Source organism: Rhodnius prolixus, unplaced genomic scaffold (genome assembly GCF_049639745.1).
Source record: "Rhodnius prolixus isolate KJV_2025 unplaced genomic scaffold, Rpr scaffold_1, whole genome shotgun sequence".
Taxonomy (NCBI): Eukaryota; Metazoa; Arthropoda; class Insecta; order Hemiptera; family Reduviidae; genus Rhodnius; species Rhodnius prolixus.
In genome coordinates, this window is record NW_027411581.1 from 51,637,706 (window position 1) to 51,661,688 (window position 23,983).

The 23,983-nt window shown below is 34.4% G+C and overlaps 4 protein-coding genes across 6 annotated transcripts in view; 1 reads left to right on the forward strand and 3 right to left on the reverse strand.

Moving 5' to 3' along the window:
- LOC141449379 (uncharacterized) overlaps positions 1-1,556 on the reverse strand; it is a 73,383-nt gene extending 71,827 nt beyond the window's left edge. For both annotated transcript variants that reach the window (XM_074118792.1, XM_074118796.1), the window contains exon 1: positions 822-1,556. In XM_074118792.1, coding sequence (XP_073974893.1) covers positions 822-1,541 — 720 coding nt within the window. In that variant the 5' untranslated portion in view covers positions 1,542-1,556. The remainder of the gene's footprint in view (positions 1-821) is intronic.
- A 2,624-nt stretch (positions 1,557-4,180) lies between these two features.
- On the reverse strand, positions 4,181-6,244 carry Dph1 (diphthamide biosynthesis 1). Of its 2 annotated transcripts, XM_074143102.1 has the most exons (4): positions 5,422-6,244; positions 5,184-5,349; positions 4,503-4,807; positions 4,181-4,416 (listed from the first exon to the last, which is right to left on the reverse strand). In XM_074143102.1, the coding sequence occupies exons 1-3, from the start codon at positions 6,162-6,164 to the stop codon at positions 4,511-4,513; spliced, it is 1,206 nt and encodes a 401-aa protein (XP_073999203.1). In that variant the 5' UTR covers positions 6,165-6,244; the 3' UTR covers positions 4,181-4,416; positions 4,503-4,510. The 2 variants fall into 2 exon arrangements, with proteins under 2 accessions (XP_073999203.1, XP_073999193.1); XM_074143092.1 differs by having other exon boundaries at positions 4,181-4,807.
- Positions 6,245-7,807: 1,563 nt separating this feature from the next.
- LOC141461766 (RNA-binding region-containing protein 3) lies at positions 7,808-12,199 on the reverse strand. Its single transcript, XM_074143079.1, has 8 exons — positions 11,892-12,199; positions 11,681-11,824; positions 11,348-11,605; positions 10,965-11,229; positions 9,410-9,671; positions 8,390-8,543; positions 8,092-8,285; positions 7,808-7,998 (listed from the first exon to the last, which is right to left on the reverse strand). Exons 1-7 carry the CDS (start codon positions 12,035-12,037, stop codon positions 8,126-8,128), a joined length of 1,389 nt encoding a protein of 462 aa, XP_073999180.1. The 5' UTR covers positions 12,038-12,199; the 3' UTR covers positions 7,808-7,998; positions 8,092-8,125.
- A 75-nt stretch (positions 12,200-12,274) lies between these two features.
- On the forward strand, positions 12,275-23,165 carry LOC141461759 (threonylcarbamoyladenosine tRNA methylthiotransferase). The gene is made up of 9 exons (XM_074143067.1): positions 12,275-12,779; positions 12,919-12,991; positions 13,066-13,223; positions 13,669-13,857; positions 18,640-18,842; positions 18,938-19,083; positions 19,179-19,359; positions 19,432-19,578; positions 21,842-23,165. Exons 1-9 carry the CDS (start codon positions 12,488-12,490, stop codon positions 22,052-22,054), a joined length of 1,602 nt encoding a protein of 533 aa, XP_073999168.1. The 5' UTR covers positions 12,275-12,487; the 3' UTR covers positions 22,055-23,165.
- Positions 23,166-23,983: the final 818 nt, after the last annotated feature.

Genomic DNA, 23,983 nt, shown 5'->3' on the forward strand with positions numbered 1-23,983 from the left:
TACATTTTATTTGTCTATAAGTCTGGAACTCCTCTGACGGTGATTTGACCATTTAGTGTCAATGGTCTACTTTCTAAAAGATAATATATGTAAATTTATATTGTTTTATAAAATTTGGAATAAAGACAATTAATTTAATATCAGAAAGTGTGTAATTACCCCATTTTCAAATGCATTTCCACATTCTGAACTTTCATTACTTACGTGCACAATACAATAAACAGCATTCTCAGTTGACATTAATTCAAAATTACTGACGGTAATGGGTGTTTGGAGATTTTGTTCTGAAAAATATATTTAAGCGCGACTCTCAAGTCGGGTCTAATTTCTAGAAGATTTCATTGTATGAAATTGTAATTAATTTTGGAATATTTGAAAAATTGTCTAGCCATAATTTGAGGCGAAACAGAGCCTGAGCGGTGGTATAAATCGTCCTCTGATCTCGTAGTAGCATGTAATTAATAGTGATAGTGAATAGTGCAGAGGAGGTATTACACACAAAACAACCACTTTCACTGCTCTAGATTCGCCGTACAAATTTAATACCTAAAAAAGAGCAAAGCTGTCCGATAATTGCCAAATCCTTTAGGTTGAATTATTACATCTTAACGAGATTAACACTTTCTTGCTTCAAAATTACCTTACACACATAAAAAAACGTCAATTATGAATGAAGTGATATTAAATCAATCACAAGCCTACAAGTTGAATGAAATTAAGTATAGTGAACGACATGTAAAAAACAATGTTATCAAAATGTTGATGTTCAAAAAACACAGCGAAGTACATATACGTCGCTGGTGCATATAAACATTACATACCTGTAAGTGATCAAGAAGTGTTTCTAACCCGCGGTCAGTGATACTGGAGCACCTGAGACTAAGGGAGTGTATATGTTTGCCAGATAATGGATAAGTGTGAACAAGGTCTATTGCATCTTCATCAGCTGCAGCGAGCAGAGCAAGCGAGTGGAAACCTCGTCTAACAAACGATGCGAACAATCTAGCTCGCTCAGCTTGGCATTTAAGCTCTTTGCAACGTACCACTGGTACTAATCCAGTCCAATATCTTGGCGAGCGATACAGTACTTCTCGCCACCTAGTACACACTTGGGCCAATGTTCGCCGTTCGGCCGGTGAAAAATATTTGAAGAGCTGACACAGAAATAGCTCGTCAGATAATAGTTCATCAGCTCTGCTGACTGGCCTGATCACTCTCCTAGGAGGCGGCGCTGGCTTGGAGGCAGATCTAAATCTGGCCGGTTTGTCTGGACCACCACACAGTGCCGAAGTCACCCTTTCAACAACACCCGGTCTTGTCCTAGTTCCTCCACCTCCACCACCTCCTCCGCCAGTACCTCCTCGTCGCAAACCGTTAATCCTCTTGGTCAGCTCGGCGGAAGCCCGCTCCACGACTCCCTGCGCACCTGACATAGCGCCGCCACTACTGAAGTAATAAGCGCACCACTGCCACCGCGATACTGCCCCAGCGGCAGCGGCTCCCCCTTCAATTAGGCTTGAGCGTCTCAGTGCTGCCAACATAACACTCTTAAAATACCTCGAAAAACCACCCCTTATTTAACAAATTAACTGAATCTTACATCAATTTTTGTTACTATTATTACTATTTTCTTATCGTTGGACGTATGTTTCTTCAGTAATTTAAAGTTAAAATTAATCAAATTCGAAGAATATCTATAAAACAAAAATCTTCAATTTTTTAGTACAAATCAATTTTCATAAAATTTCTACTAACCCCAATATAGTTGACCATTTAAAACGTTAAAAGAATAATTTCAGGAATAAAACATTCCATTATCTACTTGACTAAATTTGCAGAAAATGTACATGTACATAACATATTCATTAGGAAATGTTTATTATTATTATCTAACAAGAAGTATTTGAACCCTCTTATTTAATGTTAACATATTCGCAACAGCGTTGTTAAATTATCATTCTTTAATTATATTTTTTACTTTTTCAATTTATTTTTATGACTTCCAAAAATAACTTTATTCGTTTTTTAAAAACTATTTTTAAGTAACACTTTTTCAAAATGAAAATTCTGTTCTAAACCGAAATATTTCCCCTTCCGCTAAAGTTAGGTATTTTGTTTGATTAATTGAAGGTCCTTCAGCTCAGCATATGTAGTAAAACTGATTTCATATGAATTCAAAAAAATTCAATATCCAACATCCGTTTAAATGTTACATTAATTTCCATTTTCCTCTAAAACAAGAATAGTTTTTTATTGCTTAATATACACTCTGCAATAAATCATCCTTAAAAAAAATGACTTTATGGGCAATAAGACGTCAATCAGGCTTCCTACTCAATTTTCTTTTTTGAAAAAACATTTATGTAGTTATAATTAAGTTACAAGTTCAAATTGTTTACAAGAATACAAAATAGCACGTAGTGGCTGTTAATGATTTCCGGTAATACATGGAGAAAAAATGGCAGAAAGGCATTCCATTTTTCGATGCACTATATTTCTGAAAACTAATTGCTCAAAGATTAGGAATTAATATTACTTTAATGAACATTCGAAAAACTAATATTTTGTTCTAAATTAACGTAAGTAATAAGTGCATTCTAAAAAAATTTGACAACTATTATTGTTCCATTAAGTGAAAATTTTACAAGACAATTTTTTGCACTTGTACAGTAATAGTTAGCAAAAGCACAAAGTTCCGAAACATCGGAAATGGTAGTAGCATATTCCACCTAGATATTTACTTCTTAGGAATTTAAACAGTCCATTGTAGAAGCACTCCCCAGGTATTGTTGTGAGATCAACAATTTTTGTGAGAAAAATCTTTTGTTCCTAAAATATTAAGTAGTATTAAAAAAACGAGTATTTATGCTATAAATGTGGACCTACTTTATGAGACTGCACAAAAATTATTTGAAATAAAAGTAGGAGTGTGAGCTATGTAACAATAGTTCTAGAAACTAACATTAGATAGCAGCACTAACATATAGCAACCACCGACTTAAGTTACACCATTATCTCGCGTTTTTTTGTACTTAAAAAAATGTCTATTATTTTATATTATATATATAAATATACATAATTATATATATGTATATATATTCGTTACGTCATGTTACCTTTTTTCACCAAATAACCCTCCTTTAAACACTTTTAATGAATATGAAGGCAGCTTTTAGTTACATATAGGTTTGGATTTTTTAAGCTCTTTGAAGTTTCTTGTCAATACATTTTCCAAACTAAAACTTTAGTAAGAAAATTAGGAAAAGAACATGATCGAATACAACCGATACTGATATAAAGTGAAACTAAGTGTGATGGAAGTTGATGCCCTATAAAAAGAGAAGGGCAGATACTAACCACTAGGAACAGACCATTCTCGGCTCACAAAATCTTGTTTGTTTTCAGGAAACAAATCCAAATAATTGCTCAAATTTAAAAGGGGTAATTTTTCGAGGTCTGCTTCTCTAAGTACCCTTTTAAAAACTGCTCTTAGGAGTAGCAGGCCAATAGAGACGGTATGACGACTTGTCCTACAGCCGAATTGGGTGATCCTCATTCCCAAACCTCTCTTTTTGGCTGAAAGGTAGGGAATTCTCAGAACACCTAGAGACGTGGGAGGAAACAACACTAAAACACAACATATCTCAGACCTTTGCTGCCTTTTTTTCTCGGCACTACCTAAGGTCAATAAATAATTAATCGTGGTGACACAAGGGTAACTGAGTCAATTACGATATCTACCCTGTCGGCACTGTGTCGTGGTACCAACCTCATCGGAATTAACCTTTCCTAGTTTAAGTGAGAGTGGGATCATATTTGACCATTCCAGAAAGGCTTCGTAAAAACCGGTAGTGGAGGAAGATAAATTTCTTAGGGTGTGGATGTTTAGGCCTCAAGAAGTGATCCTAGTACCGGCTCCTCTCACCTTCTAGAAATTACCAGAACTTGTTCCGTTTTTGATCTGGAAAAGCCATACACAAAACATGAGGGGAGCTTTGGGAGCAACTAGCTGACTTAAAAAGGTTTTGTTCAAAATGTTTAGGATGGGCAAAAGAAGTAGCTACTATTTGAATTACGACCTTACTGGCAAATTCTAAAACGATACCGAAAACACGTACTTGGCCAAACTGTAACGGCATAATAAATGTAACATTAAAAAATAATAATGAAAAGCACAAAATAAACTAAGAAATAAATAACATTTAATTATGTTACACAAGAAATATTTACAAACATTAGAAAAAAAGAAAAGGTCAGCAACAGTATTACTTCAAAGTAAACCATATCCACAGCAAGATTTTTTCTAAATTTATTCACAATGAAAATGTATACTGTGAACTAATTTTACTGATTTGATAATGCTTAGACAAGACAGCAAAATGTGTTGTATCATTCCCCGGCAAGATGCTTCATCATCTGAAATTATTTACAACAGGAATAGCTCAAAAAATATTTTAATTCATTTCTAACTACTTCAGATGTCAATATTAAATATCACAGACTCTATGATCTATTTTGAACACCCTTTCCCGCAGCATTCTTTCTTGAAATTTGGAGTCCATGGACCAGAACTATCAGATGAATAAAAATCCATTGGATAGTTAGCTTTTTGTTCTGACTGACCAAAAACAACTGCAGCTTCGTAAGGTGTAAGCAGTGGAACTTTGAACTGAGATCCCCAATCTATTGACAATCTAGGGCAGGCTACCTGTATCCAAGATTCTATTGGGAATCTCGATAACTTGTCTGGGAATATTTCTGACAGCAATACATTGACGAATGGTTTTCCATGAGCCTTTAATTTGCACTAGAACAATAAAAATTTCTTTACCATTTCTTAAAGTATCTGATATAAAACCACATGACCTTTGTCTGATATAATTATATCTTATATCCCATTAACATAGAGTTGAAAATTTGTAATAAGATTAATTTTTAAATCTCTTAACATGACTTCATTCACTGAACAATAAATGAAATTCAATTTCATTTAGTCACGATGCAATTAGTTTAAATTATTTTTCTAGGCTGCATTTTTCTTCCACATTTTATTACACATAAGTTATGTAAGCATGTGGTTCATAGAACATGAGCAATACTGAGAAATATTAATAAATACATAAACTTTATTTTATTTAGAAAGATATCAGTTAAAACTTCTGAAGAATAAATTAAGCAAATACCTGAAAATTATTCATGACTTTTGGACTTCCTTGCCTTCCTAAAGTTCCCAATATAATTCCAAAGGTACCCGCTACCATTGCTTTATCCATTGCCTGTTTTCTTTGCGTTAACATAGTACTATGCTCAAAAAATTCTTCTGTAAACTTTTTTTCATAAGGATCATACCTATGAAGAAAAACATGCATCTATTATTGTACTGTTTTAACAGCAGTAAATATAAAAATCAACTTCGCTTACCTGTAAGCTTTAAGTTTAGGATTTGCTATCATTGCTGCTTCTAAATGAAATCTTCCATCACCAAGATACACCATTACATCCACACCATCAACGACAGGTGCTGTACATCCCAATATTTCTCCGGGTGACAAAGGTTTACTCTGAGGTATAATTACTTCATAATTTTCTTTTCTTAAGTCTGTAGCTACTGCGTGTATTGTTGTTACAAACTGAATTGTAGAAACTAAACACAATTTGGTGTCTTTTTTAAAATTTAACTTTAAAGTTTCAAGGAAGTGTACAGCATCAATTTTGATATCCACAAAAATATACAAGGACTTAATAGACACTTGATCCACTGGAATAAGACAACTGTGGCCATAATGAATCAACAGATCTACCCCTAGAGCTTTTGCCGTAAAGTCGTCTACACAACAAGCCCCGTAAGTGACGTCTCCCATTATAACAGTCTCAGCATTAGTAAATTCATTAATTATGTCACATATCCTTACCGCAAACATCAACAGTCCTTCGGGCATCTGTAGAGCCACTCTCCTTGCTTCTAAAAATTTGATCCTCCATACGGTCTTATGAATTTCGAAATTGTAATTTTGAGGAAGAGATTGTATTGCAGCATTAAGTTTTGGATCATTAAGAATATCATCGGGTACCTTGTTTAGAGTTCTAGTATTTGGGCGAAACACTTTTCTTGCTGGATTTGCTCTTACCACAACCGCTTGATTCTGCCCTTCTACTTCGGGCATATTCACGAGATTATAACCTTTTCTGACATTCGTATTAAGGGTAACAGTGATGAAGTCGCCATTACCTCTCAGTAGCAGGTCACGTTTCTCAACAACCTTCTATATTACTAATATGGAAAGGCATCTGAATTTCCCTCAATAGAATAATACATTTTGTAATAAAATATTTCAAAATTTTAGTGAATCCAAACTTCCTTTTATGAAAAGGCAGATATCTTTATATTAAATATCTGTAATAATAATAGTAATACTATTTTGAACACCCTTAATAAATTACTTACGTTAATTTATAGCACAAATTATAAAGTAAAAAAAATACGCAGAAAGTTTCTACAGCTTGAAAACCGTCTGCTCTGTGTGAAATATATCACAACGGTATAATTTTTTTCGTTACTCCTGAATTAATGAGTCAAGGACTGACCTGACTCGAGGGATTATATTAATTAGAACTTGTCTAAGAGATGTCTTACCTGAATCACTCATTCAAAAACACTTTTATTGAAGCATTTATAAGTTTACTTGCATTGAAGCAAACTAATCAGTAGACAAACGAAATCCCAGCTCAACCAAATAGTATCAGTCCTTCCTCTCAGCTTTGGACCATGAAGAAAGTTTTTCGAAAACAATATAAGGTCCAATATTAGACTAGTCAGGAACAGCAATCTAATGAACTCTGTCGGTGCCGATATTGTCAGAATACAGAATATCAGGCCGGGAAGACTGGTGGCCTATCCAACTTACTCTCTGACATGATGGAAAATATTGAGATAGTCGATCAAGGTAAGGGTGGGCTGATTGTGATGCTGCCTGCTGAGATTTATGAATTGGAAAGCGACGACTCATTGGGAAGGTCCAGGACCCACCGTGGGTTGTAGTGCCAATTAGATACATTTTCTCCACAAATTCTAGTAGAAGTCAGCAAAACATTTTGTTTAAATGAAATTTTGAAGGTTTCTTAAGCAAAATAATTCCAGAAATATTAACTTAGTCCTGCGAATCAAAGTATTTGTTAGAAAAGAACTAGATCACATTAACCTCCATAATTTAATGAATATTGAAATCATCTAGAGTATTAGCCAATAAAACCTGACCTACAGGCATTGCGAGCTTAGCGGAGACTAAACCTCAACTATTTCCTAGGAGTATGTTTATCGAAATAAATCAGACAAAATTTATCTAGAAGAGGGAATTCCTCCAGAAAATGATAAATCTTTTCAGTAACATATTATTTATAAAGAAAACTTTTTTTTTTTTTATCAGTCTCTAAACCAGGTCATAGTTACGTAAGGCATATAAATTTACGAGTATATACAAGTATAAACGCCAGAAAAGAACTTTTAATCAAATATCTACCAATGATTGCTTACTAAATTAGTACGAACTAGCTCAGAATTAGTTAAGGATTAGCTCAGTATAAAGTGCAAGTTGCCATATGAAGATTCCGAATTCACATTCCGAAGTCTCCAACATTTATTAGGGGCTTCTTGCAGCTCATTATCCAGTGATGGGCTGTTGCCTGCAAAGAGAACAGTGTCGGATGCCGACTGAACGCAAAAAAATGCTCCCGGCAGCTAATGCCTTAACTTAAAGAAAAAAAAGTATATTAGATATATAGACGCTGCCTTCGACAGACAATCCTTACAGTTATTAGAAATTTTTTGTCGGGCTAGCGACACAATCATCTTAAACGGCTTTTGACAATAGTAAACTTTAAACCCAACAAATATTTATGATAATCCTAAATTTATCTAACAAACTAGATATACTTTTCCGAGATATGTTGATAAGCAGATGGCAGTGATGGTACATAAAATTGCAAGATCATCCAAATGTCCTGTTGAAAAAAAAAATAATTTTTTCAAACATACTTTTATATGTATTTATAACAAATATTACAAATGACTTTACTTAAGAAAAATGTACTTAACATATTTACAAAATGTACATTATTTTATAAAAAGCTACTTGGGTTTAGCTCTTGCGAATTGTACTACAATAGGTTTACCCTTGAGAATATAACCGTTAGTCTCTTTAAGAGCAATTTCTGCTTGTTTTTCATTTTGCAAAGTAATGAATGCTTGCCCCTTCATTCTACCTTCTTGCATTAACCTTATATCAAACCTGGAAACCAACACGTATGACCAAGAGCAATTTAAGACACAAACTTTAACTTTTTAATAATTGAGAAATAATCCAATAAAAGTTTCATAACAATGTATACTCACATTGTTCCCTGCTCGTCTTCATGCTGTACATAAAACCTTCGATATATATAATTTAGATCTGCTAGTTCCACATTTTTGTTTAAATTTTTAAGATAAAGTCTGCAGGAAGGTAGACCAGGTTGGTAATTTTTAAAAACTGGCAGCATACGTTGATCTGAAATATATTGCAAATGGATCATTCAAATAAAGTGATTTTTGAATTTTTCAAATTTAACATTATTGGACGTGAATATTGCTGGCTTTTTACAGGTCATTAAGACAATGCCCTTCTTTAACATCCTACTTCTTAAAACAAATACGAGAAAAACGAGTCACATTTCAGCCTAAAAATCATATTAAGAATTAGATTTAGGCTACAAAGAAAATCAAGGAATCCTAATCAAGTACCAATTAGATAGCATTAAATTTGTGTGCTGAGAAATGGAATGTCTTCCACATTAACTGATGAATAAGTTAGAATTTGCCTGTTTTTTGGTCAGCCAATTTCTTAAGTTTGTATGTTACAATACAAACTTAAGAAATTGGCTGACCAAAAAAATAAAATAAAATTTCTAACATGTTATACGCTTCGGACACCACTGTGGTGTCCTTCTTCGGAACTGGTAGTGGAGGTAGGGAAAATAGATATTATACAGGATGTCTCATTTTCCGTGTTTTATCTAGTCACTTATCACATCACAATTCACCTGTAGGATTTATTCTTTTCTTTCTCTATCTTCTTTGGCAGGAAATCCTAGTGTAAGTCGTACACGTATATTTAATTTTTTTAAAGAATTTTTTGATCTACTTCTTTAAAGAAATAAAGATGGGTTCGATAAAACACTTTTAAGAGACAAGGTAAGAGTTTTACTACACAATCTCACGAGCATCAGATTGAAGATTAGTGCAATTGGTCTTTGAAGGAAGGGAATTCTTTTGGCATACCTTTCACTTATTTGCACTTCTACCAGACTTATTAAATTAAGACAGCAATAAGTCAAATAAAGTAGAGAAATTTAAAGAAAACGAAGAAATAAAAACCTCTAGATGATATCCTATTCATTGCTAATTCTTCTTCTGTAATAAATCCTCTAGTTAAATCTTCTTCTTTTTCATCTTTGGCAGTTTCAGTGCTCTCACTTACACCAGACTGAGCTTTCTCTTGAGGTTCCATTTTTTCAAAACCTTCACTAGAAATCTCTAAATCATTTCCAGTAGCTGCTACGGCATTCAAATCACTAATAACTTTAACTTCTATTTTTGTTGGTTCCGACTTTGGATTTTGAGAGGGTAAATCGAATACCTGAAAAAAAAAAAAGGAAAGATAAATTTATAAAGTCATCAGAGTCAAATAATACAAAATTTATTCCAAATACTGTTCTAATATAAGAATATAGTCCTGCTCCTTATTCACTCGTACTTCTTTTATTTTTCGACACAAAGGGGATTTATTTCAACAAAAAATCTAAAATTTAGTCTCTTCTGCAGCTTCTGAAAGAGCAAGTTCCCACTTATTCTTCTAGACATTGTAGGCTACATCAGAGTTTTAAATTTTTTATTGTACTTTGTTACAATGGCTCCTAAATATTGCTTCGACAATCCTCTCAGTTTTCGTACTAAAGAAAACTAGGTTACAGCGAATTAGAGTACAGGACTACGATATGGCAGATCGTCTCAGAGGTTCCATTGGAGTCCTTATACACCTGAACCTTGTGCCATTAGAAGTGCAACGAAATGAGTTCACTAAATTGTAGGAACAGTAAATTAAAACCCGAAGTCAACGATATTTCAGAAAAATTCAGAAGGTAAAGAAGATACTAAAACATCACGGCACATATAGTGTTAGTAACCAAGTGTTTTGAGAAGACAAACTCATGCCTTCAAGCTTTCTACAGGATCCCCTTTAACAAAAAAGACAGAACAGAATTTAGTGTTATTGTGGGTGTCACAATAAACTCTTTAATTCAACTTACAACTACATGTATATAATTAGATAAGATTTAATCAATCTTGCCCTGTACGCTGATGTCAGGGTTTTATACATATAGTACATATAATAACCGTAGATAACTGGAGATAACTATACAGAAGAAACTCCTCCTATACTAAGTGGTCATCAGGCCGATGTTACTCAACGCCTGCTCCGTCTGGAACCAGCCTCGGGTAGTAACATCAAGAAACATAGTAACATGTAGTGTGTAGAACCATTCAAACTCCAAACAACATAGAACAAATGCGACAGATGTACTACAGTCGACTCACGCCATAAAATCGCTTCCACAATCCACGTACACTCTATTTCCAAACCATCTGCTCTAAAAGCCAAAACTTCTTTTCCACTCTAGATAGTCCTTTCACCTATTCTCTGCGAATCCTTCCATTCCCTGTCCACGCAAAAGAATTAAACATGTCCTTCAACTTACTCCTCTAGATGCTGGTTTTTCTTTCTTTTTTTCCTAGCATATTTTATCTTAAGGATTCCCTCAAGTGTAATGAAGGTTAAAATGTAAATACATTGGTACCTCATTTTTTGTAATTAATCGTACATATTTAATAATAAAGTATATCTTATCTATATAAGATTCAAACACTTAACCTCTTCTGGTTTGACAAGCTGCCCAGATTTTTCATTCTTGGGGATTGGAGGTTTTACAAGTCGCAATCTTTTAGCTCTAGAAATGGATTTCGTCTTAAAAGCTCTCTTCAGCCCAACATTAGGAACAGCAGTGTCTGGATCACTTTCTATTTCAGATTCTTCACAAGATTCATTTTCTGGTCGTGCTGTTTCTGCCAAAGCTGTCTTTTTCTCCAAACCAATAAACAGATTTGCAAACAAATCAGGCATTGTCTCTGAAGAAATGCTATTCAAAAAAAGTAAATATAATTATTTAAAGCTGGAAATTTACTAGAATATAGTAAAAGCTTTGATATAAATATAAAAAAACAAATGTGGCAAGAGTAACTTTTCTTTTTAAGTACCTAAAATTATCTGCGAAAGGACATGGCAAGGACATCTTATTCATGAGATGCAACACTTGAGTGTAGAATTTTGGCACAGCTGCTAATGCTTTAGCAATATTAGTAAGCACCGATAAAGTTGGTGGAGGGTACTGGTAGCTCAAATGATGAGGAGGTGGATGACGGAAGTCCAGATGACGTGACCAAGAATTAAGACGTCCAAGAAAATCTTCCAATATTCGGCGCTGATGTGACTGATCATCCTTTGTTTCTGCAATCCTGAATAAATTAAACTAGTGTGTAATTCAAAAAAGTTACTAGTCTGCAAAATAATACTTGCAAATGAGCAAATACCTTTCAATTCCACTCTCAAAATCCTTGGCAAAATTTGAAAATTCACTACCTTTAGCAAACTCTAAGGAAAGGCAACAACCATCTTCTAATTCTTCTTGGTGCAAATGTTTTAACACCGCCTCTGCCTCTCTCCTTGTTCTAAACCTAAATTTAATGAAGCAATATAAATGGAAAATTCTGTAACAGAGAAAGATTTAAGAGCAATACTTACTTCGCAAAAACCAGACTTTGTTTTTTATATTTAGAAATTAAACACTTTACTTCAACTGCATTGAATGCTTTCAAGAACTGTATTCGTTCTTCTTTAGAATAACTTGGAGGAAAATGTCTCACAACTAATGTTGTATTTTCTGGCATATTCACAACTTTCGTTTAAAATACACTAATTGCAATCATTAAGAATCTATTAGAGACAACAGTTCTTTAAAAATTCTAGCCCCACTAATTTAAAACAAGTAATATAAAACTGATTTTATACACTTGAACAACGTAGCTCAATCGTTCCTCACTTGTAACCTCATCACTTGGTTGTCAGGAACAAATCCCTAGTGGTAAGGTTACTCACATCAGAAAATAAGGAAGGTAATTTAAAGCTTATTGGTTGTAGTGGTAGCAGATGATGTTAAGCACTGAAAATGCAAGTGCTATTCTGCAATGCACTTTATTAACTGACAGTTATGTTAATATCGTATTCTGATGTGTAGTGACTGTGATTATAAATAAACGTGTTAAACTAATTTAATTTAAATAAGTGCAGTTATGATTTAAAAGATTCTTTTCATTAAATATTTCTGTAACTTTATAAATATGCCAAGTGCTTGTGAGATTATAGAGGATATTGAAGATCTTCTTGCATCTCAAGATATTGATCCAAGACGTGAACATCGAAAGGGTGTTACAGTAAGGGTACGTAAATCGAAAAATATTCAGACAGAAAAAAATGGAGATAATTTGGATGAGAGTAAAGGATATGTTGCACCCAAAAGTATAATTCCAGGGACTCAAACAATTTACATCAAAACGTGGGGATGTACTCACAATGGTAGTGATAGTGAATATATGGCCGGGCTGTTATCGGCCTATGGTTACAAACTTACCCGTAAGTTTTTCTGATATCTGATCTAGAAAAATATATGAAATCCAATTTAGTTATATAGCACTAGAGAAAGAAAGTTGTTAGCTTAGTTATGAAGTTATTTTTTTAATTTTTTACCCGAAAAGTGACATTTATTTTTCAGAAAATAAATTAGATGCAGATTTGTGGCTTCTAAACAGCTGCACAGTGAAAAGTCCTGCCGAAGATCATTTTAGGTATTTAATTTTTTATCCATTTTATCGTTTTAGCTATTTATGTATTTAAATATTGAACACATTTACTTTTTTAGAAACGAAATAGCTGCAGGAAGAAAAGCTGGAAAATGTATTGTGGTAGCTGGATGTGTATCTCAAGGAGCTCCCAAATCTGAATTTTTAATTGGCCTTAGTATAATTGGGGTTCAACAAATTGATAGAGTTGTAGAAGTTGTGGAAGAGTCGCTTAAAGGTAAAAATATTTACAGTTATCCTCTGATGAACATTTCTTTTTATGTAATGTATTCTGTTTCAAAACAAACACCAAGTCAAAATTATAGTATTTATTATTTTGAGGATCTTGCCATGTGAATTAGGTGAGGTGCGTGCAATCTTTATTTTTTTATTTTTTTTTTAAAGTGAGGAACATAACATATTTAATCGCATTTTAATTGAAACTCAGATATTTCATTTCCTATTAGATAATGTTTAATTTTCCATCTTTATGACGTTAAAATTAAAAGGTTGTCAGCTAAAAAGTAACAAATATGCGTTTTATATTCATGTAATTTGTTTACTTTTAAATGAATGCTGAAGATCTTGCAAAGTATACTCGGAATTAGAAGATATTAGGTTTTGATTTTGTTTAGATTGTGTATATGCCTGGTTTGATTAGTAGTAACATCTCATCCTTTCAGGTAATACAATCAAGTTACTCGGACAAAAAAAATCTGCTGGGAAAAAACTTGGAGGAGCGTCATTATCATTGCCAAAAGTAAGGAGGAATCCGTTAATTGAGATTATACCCATCAATACTGGCTGCTTAAATCAATGCACGTATTGTAAAACGAAACATGCTCGTGGAGATCTTGGAAGTTATCCTCCAGGTAAAAATATATAATAAACAGAAAAGATATATAAGAAAAGTAATAGGTGGGTTAAGTATTGGTTAGAACTATCAAAATTTCTATCATAGATAAGGAAGATATTAAGTATACAAACTGAAAATTAAAAATATATTGCGCCTCTCTCCTTAAAAATACGGATTTTTTTGTCGATTACATTATGTTATTATCTTTAGTAATAGTTAGCACAGAATATTGAAGTAAGTATACACTGTTTATAACTCTTACTACACTAGGCTCCGCCTTGCCCCCTTCACTCGATAAGAGTAAAAGAATAAAATCCTTATTCGGCCAAACAAGTGGATTACTGCAATTCAGAAGTTAATTTTGTTCACCACACATTTTTCTAATCTTTTATTATAACAAAAAAAAGTTACATTTAAGTATTTTTTTATTTTTTATTTATTAATGTTTATTAACAGGAATATTTTTACATAGGTGTATATATACAATAATTTAACATTATTATTGCTTTGGATATTATCCGTCAGCAGAGTTGCAAATGCGAAGTTACATTTTAAGAATCAATATAAATATCTTCTTCTTCTTCTTCAGCGGCGCTACAACTCATTGCTGAGTCCTGGCCTCCTCAATACGTCTCGCCCAAGATTCCCTCTCCTGTGCAGCCGTTCTCCAGTCCCTCACCCCCAACAATACTCTACTATCCTCAGCCACGCAGTCCACCCATCGAAGCCGGGGTCTGCCTACCCTTCTTACCCTAAGGGGTTGTGCTGACATTAGCTTTTTGGGCATGTCATCTTCTCTCATTCTGGCCACATGGCCCGCCCATCTAAGTCGACCCAGCTTTATAAATTTTACTACATTTATTTCTGCATATAGGCTGGCTAACTCTAAATTCGTTCTTCTCCTCCACCCTTCTTCGGAACGAACCGGTCCGTATATGCGGCGGAGTATTTTCCGTTCGAATATAAGGAGCTTATCCTCGTCTGCTCTTGAAAAGCTCCAAGTCTCTGAGCCGTATGTGAGTATGGGGCGGATTAATGATTTGTACATTAAACATTTCGTTTTCCTGGATACCAGGCGACTACACAATTGGCGCTTCAGGCCAAAATAACACCGATTCGCCGCCACGATTCGGCATGCTATTTCTGCTGTTATATTATTATTAATGTTGACCTGAGAGCCCAAATAGGTGAAGTGATCGACGGATTCAAATGTGTAGCTGCCTATAGGTACTGACATCGGCAGCCTTCTGTCCGTGTCTGCCGCTAGGTATTTAGTTTTTTCTTCATTTACAATGAGACCTATCCTACGAGCAGAGTGTTCAAGGGCTAGGAATGCTTCTTCCATTGCACGGTAAGATCTTCCAATAATATCAACATCGTCAGCGTAAGCTAACACTTGCACCGATTTATTGAAAATAGTGCCTCCTATTTGAATTTCCGTTTCTCTCATAACCCTCTCTAGCGCTATGTTAAATAGAAGGCACGCCAGTGCATCACCTTGCCTCACTCCCTTTCTTGTCAAAAACTCCTCGGACGTTCCAGCTTGTACACGTATTGTGCATCGAACTGTGCTCATTGTGAGCCTTACCAGGCGAATCAATTTTTTTGGCACATTTAGTTCTTCCATAGCTCTATATAATTCTTCCCTTTCAATACTGTCGTAAGCTGATTTGAAATCAATGAAAAGGTGATGGGTTTGCATTTTATATTCCCTTCCCTTTTCAAGGATCATTCTTAGGGAGAAGATTTGGTCTATAGTTGATCTTCCCTGGCGAAAGCCGCATTGGTAGCAACCAATTTTATTTTCCACATGCGGCAGAAGACGCTGAAACAAAACAAGAGAGAAAATTTTGTATGCGCATGAGAGAAGAGAGATTCCTCTATAGTTGCGACACTCCAATTGATCGCCTTTTTTATGGATAGGGCAGATAATCGTTTTAGACCATGGGGCAGGCAGTCGTTCGTCTGTCCAAATGGACAGCATTATTTCATGGATTTCTTTTTTTAGATTTTCTCCGCCATATTTAAAGAATTCAGCGGGTAAATCATCCTGGCCAGGAGCTTTATTATTTTTTAGCCTTTCAATAGCATTGGTTACTTCTTCTTCATCTGGAGGTTCAAGTTCATCATCCTCAGAGCGGGTTATTACAAAAGTATTTGCACCTTCCGTTGCTTCCTCTGGCCCATTCAACAGGCCATTAAAGTGCCCCTTCCATCTATTCAAAATCTGCATTGGGTCTGTCAAGAGGGACCCATCTTCAGCTTTACATGCAGACAGTATAGGTTTAAAAGATTTCCTTCCGTTATTTACTTCTCGATAGAATTTCCTAACCTGATTGTCAAATCTTAAATTCTCTATAGTCTCCAATTTTTTGTTTTCCCATGCTCTTTTAGTTCTTTGGTGTATGCGTTTCTCTTCTCTCCTCAATCTTCTATATCCTTCTACCAAAGCTCGAGTTCTTGTTCTTTGTATCATCTTTCTATAGGCCTCATTTTTCTTATCTGTAGCGGATCTGCATTCTTCATTGAACCAGTGGGCTTTAATTCCTCTCTCTCTTTCGCCTAAGGTCTCGATAGCAGCTTGTTTTATTGCTTTGTAGCATTCTTCCCATCTATGATCTATCCCACTATTTTCTTCAGTTAAAATTCCACGTAGGTGGGCTTCAATAGAGTTTGTAAATTCTCTTTGGACTTGTTCATTCTTTAAGCGGTCAACGTTATATTTCATAATTCTTTGCCCTCGTTCACATTTAATTACTGATATACGGGCGTGAATACGTGCTAGGACTAAATAATGATCAGAGTCCAAATTTGCGCCTCTATAGGATCTTACATCCTGGAGATCAGATCTGTTTCTTGCACTTATCAGTATATGGTCTATCTGATTAGTCTGATCGCCGTTTGGCGTTGTCCAAGTGCCCTTGTGGATATTCTTATGCAGGAACAGTGTCCCTCCAATGACAAGATTGCGTGAGGCAGCAAAATTTACCAGTCTCTGTCCATTGTTATTGCTAGTGTCATGGAGGCTTTGATTCCCAATAGTTGGGCGATAAATATCTTCTTTTCCGACTTTAGCGTTCATGTCTCCTGCTATGATCTTTATATCATAATTCGGGCATTGGTCGAATGTCCTTTCCAATAAATCATAGAAGGCTTCTTTATCTTCGTCAGCAGCTACTTCCGTGGGAGCGTGGGCGCTTATTATGCTGTAGTTTTTAAACTTCCCTCTGATACGGAGAACACAGACTCTGGGGTTTACTGCTTTAAAGTCGATTACCTGTTGACGAAGTTTTCTTCCTATGACAAATCCAGTTCCAAATGCATGAAGTCTCTCATCACAACTGTAGTATATGGTATGATTTTCCTTTTCTAGAGATCCCTTTCCTAACCACCGGATTTCCTGAATGGCGATTATATCTATTCTGTATTTGTCAATCTGCTCTAAGAGCTTATGAAGAGCTCCGGGTCTGTACAGTGTTAAAATGTTCCATGTTCCGAGTTTATAATCCGTTATACAGTTCCTAGGTCGTTGCCGTTGAGATCGTCCGGTTGATTTGCTTTGAGGTTTCGTAATAAGTGCGGTTTCAGGTGGGAGGGTTATTAGCCCTCCGCACCCAAGTCTAGTGGTGGGGCTGCCACCTTTGAGCCTCCAGACCTGCTCCCCCTCCGGGGCGGCTTCCTAGGGGCGGTAGCCCTAGGGTGTATTTTGTTATTGCCTTAGTCTGCGATGTGAGTGCATGTAGTTGAGTGTAAGTGTATTGTTATGGTGAGAGTGCATGGTGCCCTGAGCTAGGGTAACCCGTAGGGGTGCTAATCCCCAGTGCCTGCATGCAACAGACACCCCTCGCGGGAGGCTGATTGCATCCTAACTGGATGGGCGATGGGGCCGCCACCTCCCTACGCCTCCAATATAAATATAATAATTAAAAATAATAATAAAAAACAAGAAGAAACACTTATTAAAGAAAAAAAATTCTGTTTTTTGATGAATATTAATTATAATTAAATTCTCTAACTAATAGAGATCTATAATATAATGCCTCTTTCAAAAATCCGACTAAGGCAGTCCAGTTTTGGCCGTTCAGAAGGTTTAGCAGCTCATTTTCTGATAAGGAATATTTATTAAAATATCTATATCTATATGGCTTCAATATGGGACAAATAGCGATCAAGTGCTTTACATTTTCTATTTCCCTGCAGTTACAGAGAGAACAAAGCTGACATTCTTCAGGCCTAAATGGTCTATAATTTAAATTTAACAGCTCACACCGAGCCTTCAATATTAGCTTAACCTCATTTAATGGCCAACAATCTATATAACTAGAACGATTATAATCTAACAAGGGGTATAATCCATGCGAAACACCTTGCCTTGCATTTACCTCCGCATTAGTTCTTTCTTCCCGGTTTATGTTACCAATTAGTTCACCTATACTGGATTCCCAAACTGTCACTATAGTGTCACCATCTGCCTCTGTATTAATATTATATTGATTACACAAATTTTTCCAAATTTGACACCAGTATAAATTTCTTTTAATTACTTCTGTCGCAACAATTCGTGGCAGTCTGCAATTAGGCAATTTTAAGACCTTTGCATAAATCTTTCGCCTTTTACATTTAAGTATAGAGCCTTGAAAAATGGTAGCATATCTTCACGTTATTAGTGTAGAGGAACTTACTCAGAAGGCGTCTTTCAAACTAGACAGTAGCTTTTCTGAATTATCGAAGTTATTCGGCACTTATATCTCTGGCTTAAACTTAAAATTGTTTATGAAATGAAAATGTTTACTTTTAGAAGAAATAATAGCTCGCGCTGTAGAATCATTTAATGAGGGAGTTGTGGAATTATGGTTAACCTCTGAAGATACTGGAGCATATGGACGAGATATTGGCACTAATTTGCCTGAATTGTTGGAAAAATTGGTACCTAATATACCAGAAGGGTGCATGCTTAGAATTGGCATGACTAATCCTCCGTACATCTTGGACCATCTAGAGGTTAATTTTTTTTTATTGCGTTTAAAAGTTTCTTATAATTTTTTGATTTTTAAAACTTCGAGAATATGAATAAAGTTGGCTTTAATGTTTCGCAGGAAATGTCTAAGATTTTTAATCATGACAGAGTCTACAGTTTTCTTCATATACCAGTACAGTCAGGTTCAGATGCTGTTCTTTCAGATATGAAGAGAGAGTACTGCAGGGCAGATTTTGAAAAAGTTGTTAAATTTTTAACTGAAAGGTACTAATTCTTCTTTTTTCCTTCCAATCATTAAGTAATACTTCTTCCTTCATCCTGAATTTCATCCAGTACCACCGTATTATTTTCTTTTCAAGAGTTCCAGAGATGTCAATAGCGACAGATATAATTTGTGGATTTCCAACGGAAACTGAGAAAGATTTTGATGACACACTTGAACTTTGTGCAAAATATAAGTTCCCTAGTTTATTTATTAACCAATTTTTTCCAAGACCAGGAACACCTGCCGCTAAAATGCGTAGAGTGGATACTCAAGAGGTACAAGAAAATACTTTTGTTAGCAAAATTTTATATGAATATTACTTAATCAGATAAAAAATATATTAACAGGTTAAGAAGCGTACCAAAAAACTGACTGAGTTGTTTCACTCTTATGAACCATATAGGCATCTTGTTGGACGCTCATTTAATGTACTCGTTACGGAAGAAGCTCACGATAAAAAACATTATGTGGGACATAATAAAGCTTACCAGCAAGTATGTTACGCTTTAATATTTATGGCTGAGGTCATGATTATAAAAATTACTTTGCTTTTTGAACATTCATATTTCGATGAGTTAGGTATTTTTTGAAGGCAGAAGTCTTTAAATTGGGCGCATTCAGCAGACAAGAGCGCTACGGAACTATCCGCTGAATGGCGCACTTTTAGCATCGCTCTCACAACATGTTGTGGGAGTGGTCGCCATCTTATGGAGCGGAAATTTTCTATGCTACTTCGACGGAGCGGTGATCGCTACTAGCAAAGTACGTGTATTTATAAAAACAAGTTTGAAATTTTTCCAATTTTTTTGGTAATTAAACGCAACTCTCCCAAAATTACCAAATAATTATTAAACCTTCTTGTTTGTAACAGATGTACAATTAATTTTTAGCCATTTTGTGTACAGTTGAGAACATCTAAGCTTTAGAGCTCTTAACATTTGATTTTTCTTAGAAAAATCACTCGGAAAACGACTTATTTCCCGATATTAAGAAAAATACTAGCTTTACTGCCTTGGCAATATTTTTAGTAGAAAGGGGATGAAAAAATACATAAAAATAATCTATCGCGTGCTCTTCTTTCTCTTTGATAACAAGTTAAAAAGTTGAAATATGATTAATAAATACCAGATTTTGAAATGGCCTAGCACCTTTTAATTTAAAAAACGAGTTGTTTTTTATTTTCCTCGCCAATCTTAATTAAAAAAAAAGTTATGTTTAGGTTATATTAGTAGCAGAGCGTTCAGAGAAATAAAGCGCTCCCTTTGGGAGCGATCTGATAGCGCTCTTGTCTGCTGAATGCGCCCATTGTTTCCTAAGGATGCAAAAATTGCATGCTTTAAAGTTGAAAAAATTAATTCTTAGGGGCTCCACTGTTAAAAAGAACTAAATTAGGAGATTTTAGGGGAGAACTATAAGCCAATTATAGTTGGGCCCTTACTACAACCTTGTTTAGCTTGAACAACACAATACAGTGACACTTTAATCTCCGACAATCTCAAACAAAGCCTGCAGAACTAGAAGTCTCAGTTATTACATTTTCATGACTCTCAAGAGAAGTGGCATAAATGTTTTAGTGCACAGTCGCTTTAGCACGTTACAATAATTTCCTTAATGTGTAGAAAAATATAATAACTGTTTGGAGCAGATATGCTCTGGACTTTTTACCCTATAAGGAAATTATTTCAATGAAAATGTGATCAGTTTGTAGATACCTGCCTTTCTTTCGAATACACTAGACATTTCCCATCTCTTCTGCTACACTAGAAAGCCTAAAGGAGAAAAAGAGAATCTTTTAACCAATACGTACTCCCGTCAGCGCAGCCTATACTTAGGCATGTATAGGCTTAAGTCTAGTTTGGTCTGACCCTCTAAGATATAATACTGCAAAAATAATTTTTGAGATAAATGATTCTAACTTTAATGTACTGACACAGAACGAATTGCGAATTCTTTTGGCCAGAAGAATTCTCTTTTTATAAAGTAATTTTTTTCCTTTAAGGAAAAGGAAGAAAGAATATTATTGCCTATTGCATTCATTATTTTTTACTTTTTCTATGATTTCGATTTAAGGTCTATTTCATCTTCAGGGCTTATGCTAATGACAGTTATTTTTACATTGTTTTATGTAAAGTTGGTCTGTCTTCTGTCCTACCTGTTAAGAACTGAAGATTTGATTGTTTGTCTTTTGCCGTGCGGTCCTTCAGATTTGAGAAACATTGTCTTTTTGCGTTGTTGATGTTTTTTTAGCTATTATAGTTGTTGAGTTTTTTAGTAGTTTTTAATTTGTGACTACATATGAAAGGGGCGTACTATTTTGGTTCTACAGATAGGTTGTTGTCATGCGATTGTCTGTGTTGGTTTGTTGAAGTTGTTTTGATTGGCTTCCTCCTAGTGTAATCTGCTGGCATAGTTGTTATGTTTGAGGGGGTAGTTGTTAAATTGTGGAAGGTTTATTCTGCTTAATAATCATCTGTATTTCTGGGCTTTTCAGAAGGAGCACAAAGGGTCTATCTTATACATTTCAGCCTTAAAGCTGTAGCTCCCATATTTTAAAATTGCTCTCACTCTAAGGAAAATGGCTGTTCTTCTTGGCTGTTAACTAAACTTACTAAAAATCTCAACAATTCATTCATTAACCCTGCAAAAAATTTAATGCAAATATGAATGTTTAAAATGGCTACTTAAAATGATTAAAAGGACCACTTTCTGTCATCAGATAAAAGTACATCTTATGTTAATTGTTATTATCTTTTTCAGGTTTTAATTCCTAATGATCCTAAATTGATGGGGAAACAGGTGAAAGTGAAAATAATATCTGCATCCAAATACAGTATGGAGGGGCAAGTGTTGAATTTTGAAGAAGTGTCTACTGTGAATAAAACAGCCCGACAGAAGTCGAAAATTATTTCAATTATTTTTGCTTCACTGTTGGCACTTCTGTTTGCAAGATTTATGTGGATATTTATTTGATACTCTAAAAATATTTAATTTAATGAAAGTAATAATTGTAATAATGTGTAATATCAAATGATTGAAATGACTTTCTTCGTTCGTTTTCCGTTTTTAGAATTATGTTCTTTCAGTGTACAAAGTTTAAGAAATTTTTACTTTTGAAATAGATAACAGTTTGGTGTATGTTTCCAATATTTTATACTTAATGAAAGTAAATTATTTTTTCTAGTAAAATATTTTTCCAGTAGGTAGTTCCTCTGATAAGGAATCATATCGTTTATAAACGTTTGTACGATGTAAAATCTTCGAAAACGTCTTTTGATTTGCGAAACTATCGCCAAGTAGTTTTTATATTACCTGAAAAAATAGATAATTTCTTTAAATCTAAGAATCTCTGGGGCAAGCCAGGAGTATTTCAATTTCTTTAAATCTAAGAATCTCTGGGGCAAGCCAGGAGTATTTCTAAAGGAATGAAATTGAAACTAAACAGTTTGGTTATGTTTTAAATTAACATGAGAGTGGGGCAAAATAAATTTACTTGATTCTATATAGAATCTAACATCTTCATAGTAAGAGAAATCGTTATTTTTAACTTTTTTATACTTAAATGGCTTTTTTTTTTTAATGTGAAGCATACAAGATCAATTATTTCAAGAAGTCAAAAGAGTAATACTTAATTTCGCTAAAGCCTTTGGGCACTAAAGAGCTGTCGATTTGATCAGTGATTCAAATTGTTAAATCTAAAGACACATCGGCAATAATGTTATAAATAGTTACCAATTGCGAGGCACGTTAGTTACCAAATTTATTGAAGTTAGTTTAGAACCTTTGATACTTATCATCTCTAGAATCTGTAATTTCTGTGTTGAAAAATTGTTTAACTTCTTTTAAACAGTACGATTTGCTAATCGCCATGGATATAAATAAGGTACTTCTGGAATGGAAGTTAATCTTATCCATCAGCTTGGTAGAGAGCAATGTGGGAGTGCTGCTAATTTGTAAAATCAAAGTTATTCGAATCACTTACACTGCTATCTGCAAAATAACCTCATAATCACCTCGTTCTTTGGTGAGCCCTACTGAGATCCCGCTTAGGTTGGAGGAAGTGGCTGTGGAGAATCTTTTTTTTTTTTTTTAGACTTTATCTCAATGAATTTAACTAGAAATTGCGCATACAGGGCTAAGGCGCTGAGCGCAAAAGCTCTTGTACATCATTGATTGGGTTATAAAGTATAACTAATTTAAAAGAGAATTCTTTTAGGTCATTATTTTTACACCAGTAGGTGTTAACACCACTACAACTTATGAATTCAACTCAATAAAGTAACACTGGAGAAAAAAATCACATGAAAAATCAAAGTATAATAAATCATTTTTTGTAACTGCATTGCTTTATTTATTAACTTATTATTATCAGGGATATACTGTAGAAGTAAATAAATTGTGCCTTGTATAACCATAGTGTTTGAAATGTTAGGTTCCTTAAAATTTTATATTTTCTGGAAAGAAAATAGATTTTTCTTAATAAAATGAAGTTTGTGAAACTTTTTATTAAGTAACTAATTTTTCACCCCTTTGATATTCGTGTTAATTTTTTTTGTTTGCCATTTGATTATTGTTTAATATTGCTCGGTTGCCTTGTGATTACATTTTTTAAACAGGGCCAAATAAATAAACAATTTTATTAATGGAGTCTCATTTAATCCTTGGTTGATCTACGGTGATGGACATCATCAACTACTTCTTAACTTGCTTGATCTTAATTATTTGGTCATTCTGATTTCGGATTTTCATCTGTCTTCAAAGATTTATTCATAAGGTAAGTGAAAAAAATTTTTCTAGCAAATGTCTACCAGTTTAACGCCTCGCGGTAGTGTATGATACGCCAGGTTTTTGGGAAAAGTCAATTTTCTGTTGAGAAACCTGAAATTTAATCTCTGAAGATAA

Excerpts from the sequence above, each read along its gene's own strand:
- Dph1 (XM_074143102.1), bottom strand. The coding sequence starts at position 6,164 with ATGCCCGAAGTAGAAGGGCAGAATCAAGCGGTTGTGGTAAGAGCAAAT. Across the intron at positions 5,350-5,421 it reads CCTAAACTTAAAGCTTACAG|GTATGATCCTTATGAAAAAA; the intron begins GTAAGCGAAGTT and ends TTTTCTTCATAG. Across the intron at positions 4,808-5,183 it reads AAGTCATGAATAATTTTCAG|TGCAAATTAAAGGCTCATGG; the intron begins GTATTTGCTTAA and ends TTATTGTTCTAG.
- LOC141461766 (XM_074143079.1), bottom strand. The coding sequence starts at position 12,037 with ATGCCAGAAAATACAACATTAGTTGTGAGACATTTTCCTCCAAGTTAT. Across the intron at positions 11,606-11,680 it reads TTTGAGAGTGGAATTGAAAG|GATTGCAGAAACAAAGGATG; the intron begins GTATTTGCTCAT and ends TAATTTATTCAG. Across the intron at positions 8,544-9,409 it reads GAATAGGATATCATCTAGAG|ATCAACGTATGCTGCCAGTT; the intron begins GTTTTTATTTCT and ends AATATATTTCAG.
- LOC141461759 (XM_074143067.1), top strand. The coding sequence starts at position 12,488 with ATGCCAAGTGCTTGTGAGATTATAGAGGATATTGAAGATCTTCTTGCA. Across the intron at positions 18,843-18,937 it reads ACATCTTGGACCATCTAGAG|GAAATGTCTAAGATTTTTAA; the intron begins GTTAATTTTTTT and ends AATGTTTCGCAG. Across the intron at positions 19,084-19,178 it reads GTTAAATTTTTAACTGAAAG|AGTTCCAGAGATGTCAATAG; the intron begins GTACTAATTCTT and ends TTTCTTTTCAAG.